The 20,724-nt window shown below is 31.1% G+C and overlaps 1 protein-coding gene across 2 annotated transcripts in view; it reads right to left on the bottom strand.

Annotated features, from left to right (window-relative positions):
- Positions 1–20,724, bottom strand: part of Fbxl17 (F-box and leucine rich repeat protein 17) — a 446,310-nt gene that overhangs the window by 136,747 nt on the left and 288,839 nt on the right. For both annotated transcript variants that reach the window (XM_063245485.1, XM_063245486.1), the window contains one exon: positions 10,502–10,578. In XM_063245485.1, the coding sequence (XP_063101555.1) occupies positions 10,502–10,578 (77 nt within the window). The remainder of the gene's footprint in view (positions 1–10,501; positions 10,579–20,724) is intronic.

The following is a 20,724-nucleotide window of genomic DNA, read 5'->3' as shown; positions in this document are numbered from 1 at the left end:
CATTTATAAGAGGAAATAAAGTATCTTCAAAGCAAAATTGTTTTCTTGGAGAAGTTCCTAAAGCCATATGCAAAGAAAGAATTAAAAAAAGGGAAATTCAACTTAAGAAAGAAATATGGATGATTAAAAATATATAAGGCTCAATCACCAAATAATGCTTAGCTAGTTTTATACTAAATTTTATTCTGCTTCTAAGAATTATTTATCACATGAAAATATCTGGTCAGCAGCACTGTTTTCTATCAGTGTGGATATAGTATATTTTAAAAGGACATACACTGAAAACCATGGATGAATGATGGATGGATGGATAGATGGATGGATGGATGGGTAGAGCTGTAATTTCTGAAGACAGAATTTTCTATTTTCTTTTTTAATCCTTACTTTAAATTTCTGAAACCTTTTCTGCTCATACTCAGTGGTATTCAGTGACAACCAAGTCACTTGAAGGCATCTGGCACACATGGCACCTAGAAGCAGACGCTGGGAGCAGCCACGTCAACTCAACACAATTGTTTGAAAAGTTGAAAAGTTCAAACTATTTATTTAATGTCATGAAGATAAACCTAAGAAAAGAAACATATTTGACAGGTAAATTCTAAATGAATCAGTCTTAAACCCAAGGGAATATTTTAGAATAAAGATTAAAATTAATAGTTTAATATGTAAGTTAAAAGTTTGGTTTACTTAATTAGGAAATCAAATTAACATTTTTTTTGCCTCAGGAGAAAGTTATATTTAATATCTACCCTGCAATGAAATCATCAAGAGACTTGGTTTAGTTTTCTTACTCCCAAAGTTAAGAGACAGAAGAAATATTAACCGTGATTTTTATGGATAATATGATTGCGTATATGATGAAAAGGTTAGTACCTTCTACTTCAAAAACAGTATCCATTTTACACCAAAGAAACCATTGGTTTTTTAGTGTTGAGTAGGTTGTTTACTAACAAATCAGTAATTATTTATACACTGAGGAACAGTTTTAGAATGATAGCAGTTTTAGAATGATAACTGCTGGTTACCTTAGTAAGTAATGAAATCAATTTAGTGAGAGTACAACAAACACATTCAAAGCAAAATACTTTTCACTGTAGGTCTAAGAAGATGGAAGGCTCTTGAATGAAAGCATGTAAAACCACATAGTTGGAACAGTTTTCTATTTATTTCCCAATGGTGGAGAACAAAACGTCTAATTTCAATACTTATTAAAATGTAGAAAATAAAGACAAAATCAGAAAGTAACTCCCAGAAAGTTGATGGGATAGCAAAACCATTCTTCTTTCTCAAGTCCAGCTCCACCTTCTACAAAAGCAGCAAATGGAGACTTAGGATTACAAGACTATTAGATATATGATACTAGACATTTCTGATATTCTGCATCATCTTTGAATGTAAATACTGTAAAATCTGGTGTGTGTGTGTGTGTGTGTGTGTGTGTGTGTGTGTGTGTGTGTGTGTTTACGTGTGTGTATGTGTAGGGGTTGACTTTGCTGAGTTATAGTGGAAAGGTTAAACTTGTGATGAGGATTACATTACATTTTAAGATGGAATTTTAGGCAGAAAATTCAAAGGCATAAAATCAGAGGTCAGTATAGTCTTAGGAAAGTTCATGTTAAATAGCCAGAGTTTTTAGAAAAAAACAGATCACTCTATCATATGGATAGTAAATGCATGTTTCTGTCAACAAGTGTATAAAATGAACCTGATATGTCTTGACATAGTGAATTCAGGTCAAAAGGACATAGGAACCTACTTGAATCACCTCTGACTATCCAAAGATAGGACAGTTTCAGCAACTTCTTACTGGTCATCATTGGAAGATGATACAAACCAGATTAGTACAGTATTTTGAAAAGTCATAAAGGGAAACAATCATGTATGACTTGCCATTCTCACACAAAATAAATTTAAGTAATCTAAAAAATTGATTCTTCTTCATTAAAGGAAGTTTGACTAATAGACGAAAATGGAATGACTTTCCACAGATACCCTATCACATTAGGGGTCATAAGGACATATGCCTTATCAGTGAAAGGCAAACAGTGAAATAAATTATTTAAGTAATTACATATCTTAAGTTTGAAGTGTTATCAATTTCTAGTAATAAACTTAGAAGATATTTGCTTGCTTTTTTTTCATTGTCTTGTAAAATCAATGAAGTGTCAAATGTCTTAAATAGACAACCAGTAAATAGTGAAGTAGACTTAATAAAACATCAGCTGAGGAAGAAAAAGTTTCTTCACAAAGTATGAACAACAAGAGAGCACTTAGACATAGAGGAGATATGGTCTGATGCTTCTGAAGAAAGAGGTGCAGTTCTTGTGTTTTTCCTCTTTTCTTTTCTTTTCTTTTCTTTTCTTTTCTTTTTTCTACTTTTCAACATATTTCAGTAAACCAGTAGCACTAAAGCTACAGAATGGAGAAGGCAAGGCATAAAGCCACATTCAAGGATTTGACTGACCTCTTCAGAACAATTGTTCAGAAGAAAATTAATGGGCAACTGAGGTAAATCAGAATGTCTGAGCTCATATTTAAGGAATTTCACAAAAGAGAATTACTTACACATTTGAGGGTCATACAATTATGTATATCTAGAAATAACTTCACTTTAAAAATTACTATGAAAGGGGCTGGAGATTTAGCTCAGCAGCGCTTGTAAGCGCCTGCCTTGCAAGCAAGCAGTTGTGAGTTCGATCCCCAGTACCGATAAAAAGGAAAAAGACAAAACAAAACAAAACAAAAAAAATTACTATGAAATCATCTCATGTAATGTCTAAAAGTCATTTGAAAATGAGCATTTAAGTAAAACAAGTTCTACATGAAAAGCAGAGAAATTTTAGGAGTCATCTGCCATGTGGATAGTCTCTATTTCTGCTAATTAAGTAAAATATGGTTGGACTCAATCTGTTCATCTATTATATAACAATTCTTCTTTAATAAGTTTTTTGTAATGATTTATGAAAAGAATATGAGAAAAATTATAACTCATAAAGAATTACATATGTTTGTGAAAGAAATACATTTATTAAAGATAGCAATGCATAGTGAGTATCACTAATAATTTCCAAGGAAATATGTTTAAGCATATTACTGATCTATGGGAATTTTTGCAAGACACTAATTTAACCTTAAATCCACACACTACGGCAATTCACAAACTATATGAACTTGAGCCTTTCTGGGCCTTACTTTCTATGTCTATAACTTGAATAATAACAGTGTATAACTAAATTGGAATCATAAGGGAATTAAATAAATAATGCCTACAAAATATCCAATAAGTTTTAGTGATTCAACCATCACCATTGTGCAAGTTTACATTTGACTTGTTTGCAATTTAACTGAATACTTGATTAAAGGTTATAATCCAAAGTAATGTTTCCTTTTATAAAATATATGCTAAGTGAATTTGTTGCCATGGGAGTGCTAAGACAGAAAAAGTTGCAACAAAAACTGGAACTTACCCTGAATTTTTAACCAGAGTATTTTTATATCATTTCTTCAAAATTTGCCCATGTTTGTACGTAATCACTTTGTATGATTTCTATTCTTTCTTTAGATTAACCAATGAATACAAACTCATCCCTTCAGACACCTATTCTTGTTTTGAGCCTTTCCTAGGACTGAAGTACCTTAAATACCCTTTTTCTCATTTCTGTTCTCCCAAATTTCCAAATCCTTTTTCAATGTTTGGAGTCTGTGATCTCAAAGGTCTTATATATATATATATATATTTTTTTTTTTTTAAATTAATGCCAGTGTGTCAGAAAACTTTTCATAGATTAAATCTATTTTCTCAATGTGTAAGTATGTACACCTCACCCATCTATCTCTGTATTTTCCAACACAGCCAGCAGTGTGCATGTAGAAAGGAAACATTTGCTTTATGCAACAAAAAATTAAAACCAGTCTAGAATAAACCCTAGGATTAGAAGGAGATTTAAATATCATATAGGTCAATTCCTTACCCAGTGTGTCCATCCTTGCACATCATCCCCTAAAGATTATTTCTGCTTGAATAGTTCTAAAAGAGAACTCCCCACCAGTCAGGACATTCATTTTCAAGAAATTTTAACCATTAAGAAGTCATTTCTTCTGTGGGACAATGAATCCTTAGGATCATTGCAGTTACCTTCTTTATCACCGCTTCATTGGGATCTAATCATGAGACATAATACTGATAGCAATCATTTTATTTATGCTATTGTATAATATGAAAGAAAATGCCTAGTCTGGAAACCCCAAAATACTATGCAAATAAAGTTAAAGATGGAAACTCTGTGAAAAAATACTCCTTATGTGAATCAGGATAAATTTTGTGCATCTACAAAAGAGACTCATTCACAAGACTAATGTTAAAAACAGTCAAAATTAAATACTGTACTTCTGAAATACTAAAAGGAATTGAGGAAAGAAAGCTACAAATTTAATATTCTAGTTAATAGGTAAATTAAATAAGGAGATTTAATAGTCAGTTTTTAAAAGTTAATTTGGAACAACAGAATGTACGTTCTTAAAAGTTATGTATGTTCTAAGTATGTATGTTTTAAGAAAGTTAAAGGGCCTGCAAGTTAAATAGGTCTATCTGCCTGTTAAATACAAGTTAGAATGTTTCTTAACTCTAAAAATATATATTAGGGTGAAATTAATCTTTAAATTGATTATTGCAGTTTTTGTGAAGGAAAATTTTAAGAAGTCTTCCTTAATAGATTTGAGATTCATACTATATTATGGCAAGACAGAGTGATAAGCATTATCATTGTGCAGTATGTTATTTCAAGAATACATACTGCAATCTTGAATTGACTGAGGAAATAGGGAAGAAAGTCAACAAATTCTCTGCCATTGTGCAAATAGGAGTGTTTCAGAAAAGCACTTAATAAAACACCAAATGTTAGCTAAAAACTTGTGTCCATTACTGAGAAGGAAAAGATCATAACAGGTGGTAAATACACATCAGTAAGGATATAAATCCAGCAGTGAGGAACTTCAAAAATAATTAGCAGAAGAAGGAAATAAGTGTTAAGATGGATACACAAAAGAGGGAAATTTGCAACAGAAATGTAGGGATTTAGTACAATTTTGTACGAAACAGTAAGTGCTATCTATGTTTGAATAACAGAATGGAGAAAAAGGTTGCACAATCAACAGCCAACAAAGCATTCTTTTTGATTTGCGAATGTATATTCTGAAGTTCTTTGTACTTTACAACTACTAGAGTTACTCCTGCTGGCAGAAACAGCTGAACCTTATTGAGCAATCCTGAAACACTGAAATACAATTTGAAAGTGAAATAAAATACAAAAGGAAAAAACTAGAAATTTTATTTTAAATAGAATATCATTTTATGTAATAACATCTAATAGTATAAAAGGTAAGATGACAGGGGCTGGGGATTTAGCTCAGCGGCATAAGCGCCTGCCTTGCAAGCAGGCAGTTGTGAGTTCGATCCCTGGTACCGATAAAAAGGAAAAAGACAAAAAAAAAAAAAAAAAAAAAAAAAAAAAAAAAAAGGTAAGACGACATAATAAAGTATGAAATAATTTTTGGCATAAGATTTTTATCTTGAATAATTTGTCAGTGTTGATTTGTCAAGAAAATAGAAACATTCTTGATACTGGACAACTGAGAATGCTTGTTTGGATTTTTTAAAAGTGTGCTTTACTTTGATAATGTTTCCCAGATCTTAATTTGGGTTAACTAACACCTAAAGAGTTCTGGAATTCCAAGGAGGAGGAAGAAAGATACAACCTATTAGTCTTTCAAAAGGTCATCAAGCCTGGGGTGAGGCATGGGTTACACCAAAGCAAGGACTGAGCTTAACAGGTCACTGCCTGTCCTCTGAAAGAAGAAAAAATTACCTCCTTAGCCACATGCAATCCCTGACTTTTAAATAAGCAGGCTGATGATATTCTCTGGGTCCCACCAGTAATATAGAAAGTATACATCTGCATCTAGAATAAAGCCTAGCACACAGTGAGTGATAAATCAATACTTTCTCACAGAATGAATATACATGAAATCTAGGATTATGAATTCAGTGGAAAGGACATCTCCAACGACAACCAGGGACACAATGATCTTGACTCATGCATCCTTTAATGGAGAGTAACCAAATAGTTCTGTGGCAAACTTTGCTATTATATTAAAAAAAAAGTCCCGATAAAGCAGAACACAGTGACCAACAACATTGGCAGCTAAACACAATCTCTAGGTTCTTGGTAAATGTACAAGGAAATATGTCAGCTGTTGAGTATTTATAGTCCTTTATAATTAAAGAGTGACAATTTTAGAAGGGAAACAAAAACATATCTATAGATTTCTGAAAGCCCTCAGGAGTACTGGAAAAAAAAAAGTGCTAACATCACAACCTGAGTCCTTTATACAATTGCCCCTTGACATAAAGGTCACACTGATAAAATTGATTATGGAGGCACTAATGGATGTAAGTACTTGTATTCATTCATTCTATTCATTATATCATATGAAGTGTCATGCAGCTTGAGACAAAAACTGATTCTAATATCCAAAAACTTGACTAATACAGGTTGATTCCTACTTTTTTTTCCTCTTAATAACAGTGTCTTAGTTACTTTTTACTGGTCGCTGAGACAAAAAACCTGAAGCCCAAGTTGGGAAAGGAAAGATTTATTTTTCACATTTTTTGGAGGTTTCAGTCCACACCCAGTTGGCTCCAAGGCAGGCAGGCATGGCTGGGCCGCAGTTCATAGCTACTGCAAACAGCAAGCAGGAACCAGCAAAGAATAAGACACACCTTCTTCCTGCCATTACATCAGATCCTGGCTCCACCCCTATGTGGGTGGAGCACTGACACCATCAATCCAAGCACTAGACAATGAACCATCACAAATGCACAATGCAAACTCATGAGGCCTGGGGGACACAGACATAAACCATGACAAACAGGATATATTTTTTTCCCTAAAGGATGAGAATTTTTTAAAAAACTGTTTGAAAGAGAGTGAAATGGTAGGTTGAAAAGTATCAGCTGATAGATTAGTCTAGAAACTTGGAAAACTGTCAGAGGAGCTGTCCAAAAACTAACACAAAGAAGAGACAGGAAATAAATCCAATACAGCAAGGGGTATTAAAAAATTTACTTTTTATTATATCGTTCTTTCTCTTCCTTACTAGTAGATAACTGAGATCTGGAATAGGTCATACTTGTAATTAATGATTTCCATAAACAGAAGAGTCACACCTGAAGAAAGAAATGGGCTGATTCTAAGAGACAGACATACAGAAATGGAGTTGAAGACAGGAGTGAGAAATAAGAATATTTTCTTATAAAAATGATAGTTAAAGAGTACTCATTATGCCAAGGTACTAGATAGATGTCTTATGCTTATTTTTACTACCTGGTATGGTACATATGATCACGTAGCTTAGCAAATGACAAAATTAGGAGTAACTTTCTCTAGGTTACAGAGTAAATGAGAGGCAAAGCTAGAACTATAAACTAATTCTGTGACTGTTGAGTTTCATTTTTCCATAATTGTGCTTATAATATATGTTTGCTCAGTGAAGGAAAAATGACAGTATTAGATTTGTCTTCAGGGAACAGTTTCTCAAGACTGTATTTTCCATTTAGCTGTGTCTGAATTACTGATTTGTTTATAATTGCTATCCTTCACCATAAAGATCTATGTTCAATTTGACAAGAAGCCTATTAACATGATAGTTTTCTTCAATGACATCTGTATCATTGATATATGTCAATTAAAATGAACATAACTTTACAACAGCATGGCCAGGTGCTGCTAAATATTCTAACACCACATTTAACAGCTGTGAGAATTTCGATGAAAATTACAAATGATATATCAGGTGAACTGCTGTTTCTGAATCAAGGTATCCTGCCAAAAAATCCTTAAGAATCTTAATGTAATGTAGCAAAATCCTGTACATACCGAAAAAAGAAATTATGCAAACCAACTTGAATGTAAGTAAAGCAGGAGGAAATAGAAATACGAAGTAGCCTTTTGAAGGACAAAATTCCCTCAGTATCTGGTATTAATCAAATTTTATAATTTTAATCAACAAGTTCTAAAAAATGTTTCTACATTCTAAGATGTAAAGTTTACGTCTTAGAATTTTAATTAACACAGAGTAAGAGAATATATACAGCCTCTCCTAACAGAAATAACATGTTATCTCTCTCGTTACAATGTATAATCATTTTGCTATCTTCATGAAAAAACTCACTTGTTATTGACAGTATACTAGGAAAATGATAAGTTAAGTGTTCTGTACTGTTTTCACTTTATAACCAAGTAGCAATTTTATAGTATAATATCGCCTCTTTCCCTCTTTCTCAATTGTGCCCCAGCCTTTTAGAGAATTAATAGACTTATAGACTTTCACCACAAACCCTCTGAATACTTTAAACCCTAGGAGAGAAGAAAGGAGATGAAGTGAGGTAAAAAGCAGAAACCTTGAAGTTAGAGGGACTGAGAGTCAAGAAAAGTTAGGGAGAGGGATGTTAACAAAATATTCACTTTTGATTTTTCTCCAATGGACTAGATCAATTATTCTCAACTTTGGTTGAAATTATCAACATTTACATAGGTTTTAAAAAGTTACTGCCTGAGTTCCATCATGTAGAGATTCTGATTTAATTAGTCTTGGATAAAGCTGATGTGATTATGTTTTAAAAATTTCTCAAGGCATTATAATGAGCAGACTGGACTGAGAGCCACTGACCTAACTAATTCAGAAATACAACAAATGTAAACTGTGTTGATAGGGTTTTAACATATTTTACTATACCAGGATAAAATAAAAATCTGAAAACACTAGAACATGAGAATATCACAAAACAATACCTATAGCAATAACCACTAAAACAAAACTTTTTCCAAAACCTAGGAAAAGAGAGCAAGTAGAATAATCTAAAATGAATCTTGCCTGTATCTTTCTTATTGTAGAAAAAAACCAGTATTTATTAGCAGTATACAAATATAAACAATAAATCATAATATATACTCTACTCACTAGTACAGACAGACATTTGGTACATATAGGCACATTGATTTTCTATTTGAAATGTTGAAACTGAGCCTCCCATATATGAAGAAATACTATACGGGCAAAGAATAGACAAAGAACAAAGATGATCTAAGATCAGATCTATCCCAAGTTCAAATTATTTATTTTTTATATTTTCTTGTCATTTTCTGAGTTCTCTAATTTAATAGATAAGCACAGGGCACTATTTGTGATATATGACAAAACACCTCTGTGTCTTCAAAACAATTGTCATTGTAATGACATTTTCTACTGCAGATTTAATATGTGAAACTAGAAAAAAATTACAAGAAAAAAACCTTCATTAAAATATTTGCAAAGCAGAACTAGGGAAAAATAAACAACACAGAAAACTTATAAATAAATTCACAAAAAAATACATCATTCTCAAAAAATAAGCTCTACAAATAAAGGAGGGGTTTTCTAACTTAACCCATTTTTACATTTCTTTTTGTGTGTTTATGCAAAGCCAGAGATCACAACTCAGAGCCTCATACATACAAGGTAACTGTTCTATCACTGAGCATATCCTAGCTCTTATATTTTTTAATAGCTCTAGTAGTTTTTCTAAATAGTGAATTAAGTAGCTGATAAGACATAAATTTCTCACCCAGGGTATGACACCCAGGCATGACATCCTTACATTGCAGTTATTAGCATATATCAATGCTTCTAATAGAAAATTTACTATATTCTTATAGTAAGGTAGGAAACATGTTTTCAAATTTAACTGAACAAATAAAAAAATAAAAATAAAGAAAAGGAAAATTTTTAAGTCTCTGATAATGTCAAATATCCAGTTAAAACTGTATGCTTAGGTTCAATACATAAACTGATAAGGACAAAATCATATACATGAAACAAGAAAGGAGGGGCTAGGTTATTACTCCAAAAAGATGACTGCACATTTCAAATTTTTATAAGACAGCTTGTTTTATTCTGTTTAAAACAGATATTGAAAATTAATATAATTTAAAATGCTGCATGTACATATATACCTTTACTTTCTAAATACTTAAACATGGATGTGTCCAAGTCTTTAAAGAATACAAAGAAAATCCTGCATTAATAAGATTGGCATTTAAAATGTCAGTAGAAATAAATTCAGTGCAGTAATTTCCTTAATTATGTTTATAATATCAAACAGTTGTTCTGACACTTATTATCACCTCACCCATACTTCTAATATTTTTTGAGTGTGTATATGTTTACATGTGTGCATATGTGTATGGTTGCATGCAAGAATGAGTATATATACACAGCTATTTGCTCTGGTGATTAAGTTCATGATTTCTTACTTTTTTTCTTTGTTCTTTTGGTCTCAGCAGAATTAGCATAAATAAAGATAAATAATATCTATTAGACAATTCTTGCTTTCTTTAAAAAAAACTTTCAATGATTTTTGTGACTTTACACTTGAAAAGAATTAGGAAAATGGATTATTACATACCATAATCTGTGATTTTACAGGACACCAAATACAGTTCTTTTAGGTTCCGTCCTTCCTTTGCAATGACCTCCACACACCTGAAGCACACAAACAAGTCATGAGTTATACTAATGCGTTCCAAGTTAAATTAGCGAGGACCTGGCCATGAACACAAATGGAAGAGGTCAGAGTTTGACAAATGCTGTAGTTCTCCTTTTTCAACAAACCTCTTACAAGGTGTTTCAGAAAAAGTATTATATTCTCTTCCTTCAAACTTAAGTGCTTTAATTTCTGAATGGCTTCAATAAAATACATTTATGACCAGTGCACTGTTTAAAATGAAAGAAAATATATATTCCATTAAGATTGCTGTTATGCTTGGTTGTAAAAGACTAGCAAATATATGCTATGTAATTAATACATATCATTTGCCTAAAATAATTATAATTAAATTGTAGACTATATAATTAAATATTACCATAGATAACGGTAATATTACTACTAACAGTACAATTATTGTTTGTTAACATTGAAAAACGTATTTCGGTGAAGTTTTATTCAATATGAAAATGGTTTCAAAATCCTTAAATCTTTAACCTTATAAAGATTAAAATCTGTACACTCAAAATTTTTAGCTTAATGTTTTATGTGTAATATTTTAAATCAATTTCGTAGACTTAGGTCATTTTAATAATATATATGGGTATGTGAGATTTAAAATGTTTTCTAGTTCTCCCTTAAAAGGTTTTAAATGGTACACTTTGCTCTAATAACCTTAGTGTAACTTGTAGTGCAGAATTAAATTAATTTTTAAAATGATCCATTTTATGGCTCTGTTCCCATAATATTAGAAAAACCTGTATAGTAGTAATACTGACACATATGCATATGTACACTACAAGGCAATCTGTTTTAATCTTTATAAATAACAGTTAAGTAAAAGGGTAAAAGCAAAAATCGTCATTAACCTTTTCTAGGAAGTAAGGATCAAGTAATTTGATACCTGCGTGTATAATCCATCAAAAATTATTCAGTATCCATCTCTGTCTTTCAGATATTTTATTTGTTATCTGGCTTATTTGTAGATATCTTTATAAAATGTCAGGAAATTTTATAGAATTTTATTTCACATAATTCATTTTTAAAGGTTAAATTAGTTACGGAGAAGATGTATATTTCTTTTAAAAAATTTAATAGAATTTCATTTTAATAAAATGATAAATACTGAAAGTCTTGTAGAATATCAAATTTGTCTTTTTTCCGTATTTTTTTAAAAGTCTCAAGTTAAAATGGATAAGCTTTTCCATGACTATAGCAGAGAACTTAAAGACATACTAAAATGTAATTATGATTGATACAGATAATTGTGAAGGGAAATGTCTTTAAAGCAATATTTTAATTTATTCATAAAAATAAAGGTTAAAACTAGAAATCACATGATTTCATATTTTATATACCATTTAAATAATTTTTACACGATAAAAGTCCCTACATGACTATAAAATAATAAAATATTTTTTAAAATGTCATAATTTTCTTCAATACCATATATATATATACAAATTATATATATACAAATTATATATATATATATATATATACAAATTATATATATATATATCTCATTATCTTCCTTATTGCTTACCAAAAAAATAGTAGATCCAATATTTTGTGGTGACAACTAAGAAGTATTCATTCTATTTTGTCCTCACTTTTTAAATATGTCGTCTAGTTTTATACTTATTTATGGGAAAAATTCTAAACAAATATAAAATCTTGTTTGCATTCCTTTTACTTGATTCTATACTAGATACACATGCCATAAGCACATACAAAGAAAAGATAGAAAAGAATACAAGAAACAAATAATAAAAAGTAATTTCACTATACAAACCAAATCAAGTTTTATTTCACATGTAATAAGAACTGGTGTTTAGTAAGATAATTACACAATGAAGGTTATTTGAAAACTAATGAAAGACTACAAGCATAACATTTCATTCTTATACAACAGAGAAAAAAGTTCAGCATGTATAGATGATTACAAATATATACTATAAAATTGTGTAGTTTTTTCAAGAGGTAATATAGCCAACAAACAACACATGATGAAGGAGAAAAGCACTATCTTAGAGACTAAGAAAGGGGAAATAGAAGAGTACTTTGCTTTTATCAAAGGATCACATAGGATTTTTGCTGAGTTCTTGAAAGTTCAGTTACATGAGAGTTTCCAAATACTCTTTATTGTCCTATAATCACAGCCAGTATGCTAGGATTTATATACAACATAGGACCACTCCTGGAACAAGAATATATGAAGAAAAATATTATTCTTTGGAGGATTTGTAACAAAATATAATTGTATCTTTCAGAGTTATAATATATGAGGAGAGAAATCCTAAGTTTTGTGAATATAATGAAATGCTTAATATAATATTAAAAGAAAAATAGTTGAGTAGTTGAAGTAAACAGCTACAGAAGCTAGTGTTTTGAGAGGTAAAAGAAGTTGTATTATCGTGTTACTGCAAATGGATGAAAATAGAACACCACCTCTTGTCCCCCACCAGTGTCTGAAGACTCATGATTTGTCTAGGTCTAGTTGCCCAAGTAGCATGTGATAATAACAGGTCATAATGACAGATTATAGACGGTACCTGTCCTTTTTCCTGAAATTCAGTAGTCCACTGCAGAACACATTTACAGGAAGTTTACTAACAAAACACAAGTCTGTAAATCAAATGTACTCCGTTTTACAAAATATATTGGCTCTAGTCCTGATCTTTAGTGTGTTACCATCATATCATCTGCCAGTTCTCTGGGTAGTAGGAATATAGAAAATAAAATGAAGTGATAAACTACTGTATATTTTTGACAACCGGTTCTTATGTAAACCCCAAAGGGTTTTTAAAAATTATACTAATAAAAGAGAAAAATTTCAAATTGAAAATTTAAGGAGAGTGATATAACCAAAGCCTCCATTTAAATCCTTTTCCTCCTTACTTCCTTTTATACTCAACACATATCACATAGGACAGTTTTAATTAACCTCAGTGATAAATTATAAATCTGTCTCTGGAAAAAAGTCATAAACCCCTAAACTTGGAATTTAGAATTCAAATTGTTCCAAAGCCCCCCTATTTCCTGTCCTATTCTCTAAAGATAAACCTCAAAATATCATATAATCAAGATTCTATATAGGGCAATACCAAAAGTTTCTTCATGCATGGTAACAGATGGCATTATTAAACTCAGGAAAGAACTACATCATTAGGAAAAGTCACAGTCTATATAATGAAATTCACAATGTGGAGAAATGTCATGGTAAAAACATGTCATAGAATATCAAGTACCGTTAAAGTAGCCCAAACAAAATGTAGATCAAACAAAATGATGCCTACCAAACCATCTTACTGAATTCTAAGAAATAACAGAAAATATGTCTTTAAAAGAAAGAAAAAAATCAAAACACATAATTGTAGTCCCACCTATAAGGAACTACAGAACAACCACTTACCATTTTGGGGAGATTCAACATCATCATTCTTTGCAAAATGAAGATCTATATAAAAATTTTCTTCAAATTAATGTCCTGGTTTCATTTAAATACTGTTTAATTACTCTGTATTTCTTTCCCTCAGATATTTTTCTTGCATTTGTGTTTTGGCAGTGATCTGAAGAGAATTTTTAAAAAACTGCTACTACTGTAAATTTTGATTAATAGTTATTGAAAAATATATATATATATTCCTTTAAAGCAAAGTGCTAGAAAACCTGCTCTAAAGTATTCAACACATCCAGAATTATTTTTGATAATAATGTAATTTTATGCACATTAATTTTGATAATATTCTAAAAATACACCTGAAACATTTGATGAAATTTGAAAAGCAGTAAGTTATTTTGAACTGTTTAAGCTTTCTGTCTTGTTTTTAATAAGATAAGGCATTACTAAGTTTCACTGGAGGGGAGATCTCTGTCCTTAGCAATAGATTCCTAATCACCTGATTTATGTGAAGGGTAAAGGTTAATAAATTATGCTGTGTAAGCTTCAAAATTATCAAAGGAATTCAAAAGAGCCTTGAATTATGGAAAACAATGGCTCATTCTACATACATACCAAATTTTTATGGGTTTTTTTGGTCTTCGACTCAAAAGCTGAAACATGGCATTAGTGACAATTGAAAAGAACTAATGAGGAAATATGACTACATTGCTTGCAAGAGAAGTGTCCTAGGAGACCTTGTTACTGTTTGTGATGTGCTTCAAACCAAAAAGAAGCTAATTGGAGCTGCCAGACACTGGTTTGCTAATCTCACTTTAAAGGACAGGCTCAATCACCTTAGAGGTGTGAAAAAGAAATGTCCCCATTATAGATGCATTAGTATGTGCCTTGGTGAATTCCTAAATAAACTTTTGGATGCTCTTTTCCAAGTTAATTTTGTATTTCAGCAATAAATATATCTTTTAGCAGACAAAATTGTAATAAGACAAAAACAACCCCACTGATTTAACACAAAGTTAATATGAAGAATGTATTGGCAAATAAGTATAAGAAGTTAGGTATGTTTAGGATGAGTAAATATGTTGACCAAACCTCTTTACTCCTGAAACATATCAAAAATCATTTAAGTGGTGATTTTAGAAACAAAACATCATTTTTATCCTTTCCTGCAACAAGTCAACACATGAAACCATGATATGTGGTATTAGGGTTAAGAAACACACAAACTCACATATACACATACATAGAATAAAAAGCATTTATCAGATCTAAAGAGAATGACAAAGGAAGCAAACTTACTCCAACTGTGTGCCTCAGAAGCTCACCCAGATTATAATTCCTAAATGGGTCATTTGATAAGAGTGGTCACCAAAACATAATTTGGAATGTTACAAAAAGAATGATATCTGATTTTTTTTAAAACTTAAAATTAAGTTTAAAAATCCAATCATAGCACATGAATGAATGAGCATGACACAGAGGCATAACTTGCTTTCAAAAATGTTCTATGTTAAAAGGACAAACTTAAATATTTATGAGTTAACTCAACCATCTATTAATAGCATATTTCCCATTATTACATTATTATACAATTTCATTTTTGAGCATTATGCTTCTAGGTATTTTTTGTTGTAACATGACAGTTTAACCTTTCAAAAATAACAAGCAGGAGCTATTTTTTATCTTTAAGTTAAGCAACAGCACATAAATGACAAATGTAAGATTATTTCATGGAAGTGACAGATGGTACCAAGGATATATTGAGTATGCTTTGTATTTTATGGCGCATTATACTTTAAAACCTCTTCCATATGATCCCATTAACACAGTACCAAATACACTTTCCATGTAAACTTTTCCATGTAAACTTTGAAAGATATTCATTGAAATACTTAAAAAATGTTTTAAATCCATTGAAAGTATTTTAATTGATTTGCAATTAAAACATTAAAGTATTTACTCAAAGCACATTCTTAATATAATACAGAGCAAAGAGTACATGTGACATGTAAAATGTCACCAGCTTCACCAATTAATGATTGTTTTGGGGCACTCATTTAGTTCTCACTTACCAAACATTATTTTTTGTAAAGCCAATATACAATTAGTGAATCTGAGATCTACTTAGGGATTTGTTACTTAAACCATAGCAAAGTGGTGCCTATTTTGTCACACTGAGAGTTTAATGAAAGTTTACAAAATGAGAACAGTAGTAGATACATGCCATAAGAAGTAAACTATGAACTTAAATGTTACAGAAACTAATTTTATAGCCTTGCATAGTTGCCAACAGAGGTATTACACAATTTAGGGCAGGAAGCTAGAGCAGATGATGCTATTTGCTGATTCTAGATCATTTTCTCCTGCAGTGACTCTTCTAACTGGAGAATAAGAAGGATTCTGGATTGATAGAATAACACAAAAATAGAATTATAATTTCCAATTTATTCAGAAATGGCCATCACAAAGTAGTTGTTTTGGAAATGCTTTTTCATTTATATAGGAAGACTTGTTTTAATTTGAATTCTTCTTAAAATGTTTTTCAGATAGAGTAAGGCCTAACATATTTTAAAATGCACATTTTATCAATTAGTAAGAAAGACAATGATTAAAGGTTTTTCAAGTGGTAGCAATGAAGACTGAACTAAACTTGTGATAAACTCGGCTCTGGCTTTGACGTTTCAGAGACATTTATCCAAAAGTATCATTTTTCATTTTGGTCATTCTTTCATCCTTTTACCACAGTGACATTAAATGTTATGTAATAAGTTAAGCAAATTTTCTGAAAATATTCCTCAAAATATTTGAGAGAGAAAAAAGATCCTAAGCTTTTTAAAATTTAACTCAGTATTTTACTTTGTAAGGTATATATTAGAAATATGAAATATAAAATAAAGTCCCATTATTAAAAAATGAGGTATATAACAATGTAACTGTGATGGATAAGGCATCACTTTTTTGGTAATTAACATTAACTGTTCTCATCTAAAGTCAGAAAAACATTTCGCTATCCCTATAATTAGTAAATATCAACCATAGGTAAGTCATATTTCAGGATTAATGGAAATACAAGAAAGAAAGAGAAGATAAAAAGTAAACGTAAGTGTTCCTGATTCACTAATTTATTCATTTTTCCATCAGAAAGAAATATAGCTACTTTGCAATAGAAAACGTCAAGTAACTGCCTCTTTTTAAATGTTTTTTTTCTAGGGATGTATGTGAATGATTACATCAATTCTTGGCAAATAACTCCAAAGAAATCCTAACACTTTAACAATTTTGAAAGTTTAAGTTAGTGCTATGTACGGTCTTCTGGTATACATAGAGTGCAGAAAAGATTTTATTTACCATCCTACATGTAACAAAAATTCACTACATGGATGCAAAAATCCAGACTCCTAAAAAATATTGAAAACTATGGCTTAATTTAGTGAACTGTAATTTATCAAAAGTCATTCCTTTCTTGCAAAGTCAAAAATTTCTGGCAAGTTCCAAACCACATCTACTACCATTAGTAAACAAGAGTATTAATTATAAAGCTAGCAATATTTTAAAGAGAGTTGTTGGGATTCAAAAAGCTAAAATGAATGATGTGAAATTTAGGTGGAATATAAAATCTAATTATCAATTAGATTTATCAATTATCAATTATCTAATTGATGATCATCTCTGTTCATACGCCTTCCTTTCTCTAACTGGTATAAGCACTGATACAAATGTTTCAATTCATACTAACATATAACTTCAATTCATATCTAACATATAACTTAAGTTCACCTTTAATTTGAAATGGCTAAATTATTATAGTGGACTAGAAAAGCACTCAGAAGATGAGATTTCAGGAAAGAGTTAATCACTTCCTCACCACCAGACAGCCACAACTCTGCTTTGCAGTGACTAATTGCCTCTTTAATCCCTGTACTCTGGGAGTTGGCCTGTGCCTCAATACCAGTTTTGTGTTACAGCCTGAGTGATGTTCAGCATAGACCTCCCATGACCTGCGCAGTCAAGGAGGCAACTCAGACAAGATGCTGACAAAAGGTTTTCTTCTCATTTGGGAAGGTGCGGAATCTCTTTTTAGATAAGCCAAATTCTCACAAGATTACAGAACAAAGGAGATATGACAACTTAAATAAAAGGTAAAGGATCAGTTTCCATCTTGAATAGTTCGTTATTCTAAATATCTCAATGTATTATTCAAAATTTTGTTAGAGAAAATGGTTTAAGTTAAACAGAAACAGATATTTAGTTTTTAAAATGCAAAGAAGAGAACACTAATTTGATGTCTTTGAAAGCTTATAATTAAATAGTTATAATCAAATGCAAAGTAAAACAGGTTAATATTTCCATTCCAAATGTTTCCCACATGCTTTAAACATTCATACTCAGGAAGTCTGTACTTTATAATTAATTTTTAAGCCCAGTAACTTTCTGGCCTGATCAAAAACTAACAGAAGAACTTTTACAAGTGATTTTAAGCAGACAATATATAAAACTAATTAATCTTGCAATTAGAAGAATAAAATGATCAAGATTTCTTATCAGCCTCTAAACAGACAGGTACAAGGAAGGAGTTTAAACTAGGAAAGCAGGAAAAGTATAGGCATAGGAACAAAGTAACCCACATATTCAGAAAGAAAAAAGAACAATCACAGATACTTGAGGAAGGCAGGGCACTACATCAGTCTGACCTTATTGATGCTTAGCTAGACTGAATTCTGAACCTGTTAAGGGGTAGTGATCTTCACTGCTGAATACATAAAACCTCCTTCCAAAGGTCTGTGATTGCCACTGCTTTACTCCCACTGCCCCATATCATTACATATAAATACTCATGTCAGAGGTGAATCATCTTTGTTCTAACATTTATAGGATACAAAAAAAAGGCAGCTGGTCAAGTTTACTTACCCCAGTACATTATGTTTTCAGAGAGAGAAAGCTTTTTTACTTAAAAAATAATAGTAACACGTCTTAAAAAGTTGAACAACTCATGTATTTATACAAATGGCAATATGAGGCATCAATGCAGAATTCTCTCATGATAACTTTGCACTTTACATTTTTAAACCTGAAAGGATGATAGCTGATTTTAGTTCCTTTTTCTTCAAACTGAAGGAGAAACAAAATTCTATACATTTTCTCATTAACATCCAAATCTATATAAAATAATGAGAGAAATTGCATGGAAAGCCTTTTGATCTTAGCTTCTTTAGCGATTGGACTAGTTCAAAGTATTCCTAACATTATAAAGCCCATTTGTTTTCAAAATGTATTTCTAAGTGTTTTTTTTTCTTTATCTAGCAATGCAAACCTTGATCAAGATCACTTAATTCGTAATCAATGGAATAGACAGTATATATTATGGATGTAAAAACAAAATATAATTTTTAATGAATACATTTTCCCTTACCAACACTCAATCAACAAATGTGTAATTATTAAAGTGCACAAGATATAGGAATTTAGCAGTCTAGTCCCTGAAATACTATAATCACTAAAATTCAATTTGCTTTGCTCAGACTACTCATAAGTCTATTCCTATGATGGGAAAACATCTCTCTTTTTTTTTCATAGAGGAAGTGGTGGCAAGTTAATGAATCCAGTGTGTAAAACTGATAGAAACCATAGGGGGGAAGCATAACCCATTTTCTCTTTGCAGAAAGTTGCAAACATAGCACAGTATGTAAACATGGTGAAAGGAGAAAGCACACTTCACTATATTTGTGTCAGACTGCGGGTACCTCTGCAGGACACGTGTGACAGCCAACAAGAGCAGGCAACACTCTTGATCCCAGTACTAAGCTCTGCATTTTTTAAAGGATAAATCAAGATCAAAAATGCAACTGTAAGCTTATTTCTAAGTGCTCTACTACTGATTATTATAGATAATGTTTACATAATCAACAAAATTGTAGCAGAATGGAGTAACAGTGTATAGCTTTATGCTCCACATTAAAAAAAAAAAAAAACCTTCTACCAAATACCTAACTAAATATGGAACCCATCATAGAAATCTAATGAAGTTGAGGATTCAGGGGAAATAGTTTATTATTTGCTATTCATTAATGAATTAAGTAAGTGAGATCAATGTCAGATATTTTAAAGGTTATCAGGCAAAAGTACTTGGCCTCAACGAGTCAGTTTTATGCTTATGAGTCCAGGTACTATAAATTCAACGCTGTGATGTCAGAATTTTATAGAAAAACACATTTTTTATAATCTTGGTCTGGACAATAAAAACACATATCATCACTGATGTAATTCTGTGTGTGTGTGTGTGTGTGTGTGTGTGTGTGTGTGTATGTGTGTAAGTACAGGTCATGATTCTGAAACTAAAGATGTAATTTCACTTCTTGAAGTTTCTTCCTTAAAATATAAATTACACTATCTATCTTCAAGGATTCATGAAGGTTACAACTTCCAAATGTTTGGGAATATGCTATTGTTCATTCAACATGTACTAATACATTCAATATGCACTAAGGCCTACAGTGCCACTAGCTATGTGAATAAAAAAAGGGGAGCAAAGTAAGTCTCTTTCCAAAGGTAATTTATAATCTGGTGAACTTTAACATCCTCCATTCAAATGAGATAAGGTATTTGGAATGTAATAATTTTTCTTAAATAATATTTATCAGAAAAGTAGCACTTTAGGGCTGTAAGAGTTAATGTATGTAAGAAGGAAATGTATGGTCTGATAAGCTTATCAAATCAAGTCAAAATTTCTCCTTAGTTAAAAAAA

Source organism: Cavia porcellus, unplaced genomic scaffold, assembly GCF_034190915.1.
Source record: "Cavia porcellus strain 051 isolate PalLab524CR breed Dunkin Hartley unplaced genomic scaffold, mCavPor4.1 scaffold_2, whole genome shotgun sequence".
Lineage (NCBI taxonomy): Eukaryota > Metazoa > Chordata > Mammalia > Rodentia > Caviidae > Cavia > Cavia porcellus.
Note: the sequence above shows the minus strand (reverse complement) of the source record. Positions and strands in the feature narration are given on the sequence as shown.